This window comes from Electrona antarctica, assembly GCF_951216825.1.
Source record: "Electrona antarctica genome assembly, chromosome: 12".
Taxonomy (NCBI): Eukaryota; Metazoa; Chordata; class Actinopteri; order Myctophiformes; family Myctophidae; genus Electrona; species Electrona antarctica.
The window spans coordinates 5755877-5756304 of record NC_136793.1 but is presented as its reverse complement, the minus strand read 5'-3'; the positions used below and the strand labels follow the sequence as shown (position 1 = coordinate 5756304).

At 60.3% G+C, this 428-nt stretch overlaps 1 protein-coding gene across 1 annotated transcript in view; it reads left to right on the top strand.

Annotated features, from left to right (window-relative positions):
- Window positions 1–219: 219 nt before the first annotated feature.
- Window positions 220–428, top strand: part of taok3a (TAO kinase 3a) — a gene marked incomplete at its 5' end in the record, with an annotated part of 44386 nt that continues 44177 nt past the window's right edge. The window contains one exon of the mRNA XM_079515939.1: window positions 220–234. Coding sequence (XP_079372065.1) covers window positions 220–234 — 15 coding nt within the window. The remainder of the gene's footprint in view (window positions 235–428) is intronic.

Below are 428 nucleotides of genomic sequence, written 5' to 3'. Positions count from 1 at the left end.
CGCACGCACGCACGCACGCACGCACGCACGCACGCACGCACGCACGCACGCATGCATCGGACTCACTGACAACTCTGCTTCTGTCCTGCTCTCTGTCACTCTGTCTGTTTCTCTCTGTCTTCTTTCTGCCTCTCTCTGAGCAACACTCTGAGCACATGCAGTCCAGTGGTCACGTTCTCTCTCTCCTCTCCTCTCCTCTTTCACTCCCCGTCCGTCGAGATGCAAAAGGACGGCGTGAGCGAGCAGCGCGAGGAGGAGGAGGAGGAGGAGGAGGAGGAGGAGGAGGAGGAGGAGGAGGAGGAGGAGGAGGAGGAGGAGGAGGAGAGGAAAGGAGAGAGCGCGAGGAGGAGGAGGAGGAGGAGGAGGAGGAGGAGGAGAGGAAAGGAGAGCAGCGACCACAACTTTCCCAGAGGCTCCCATGTTGCTAA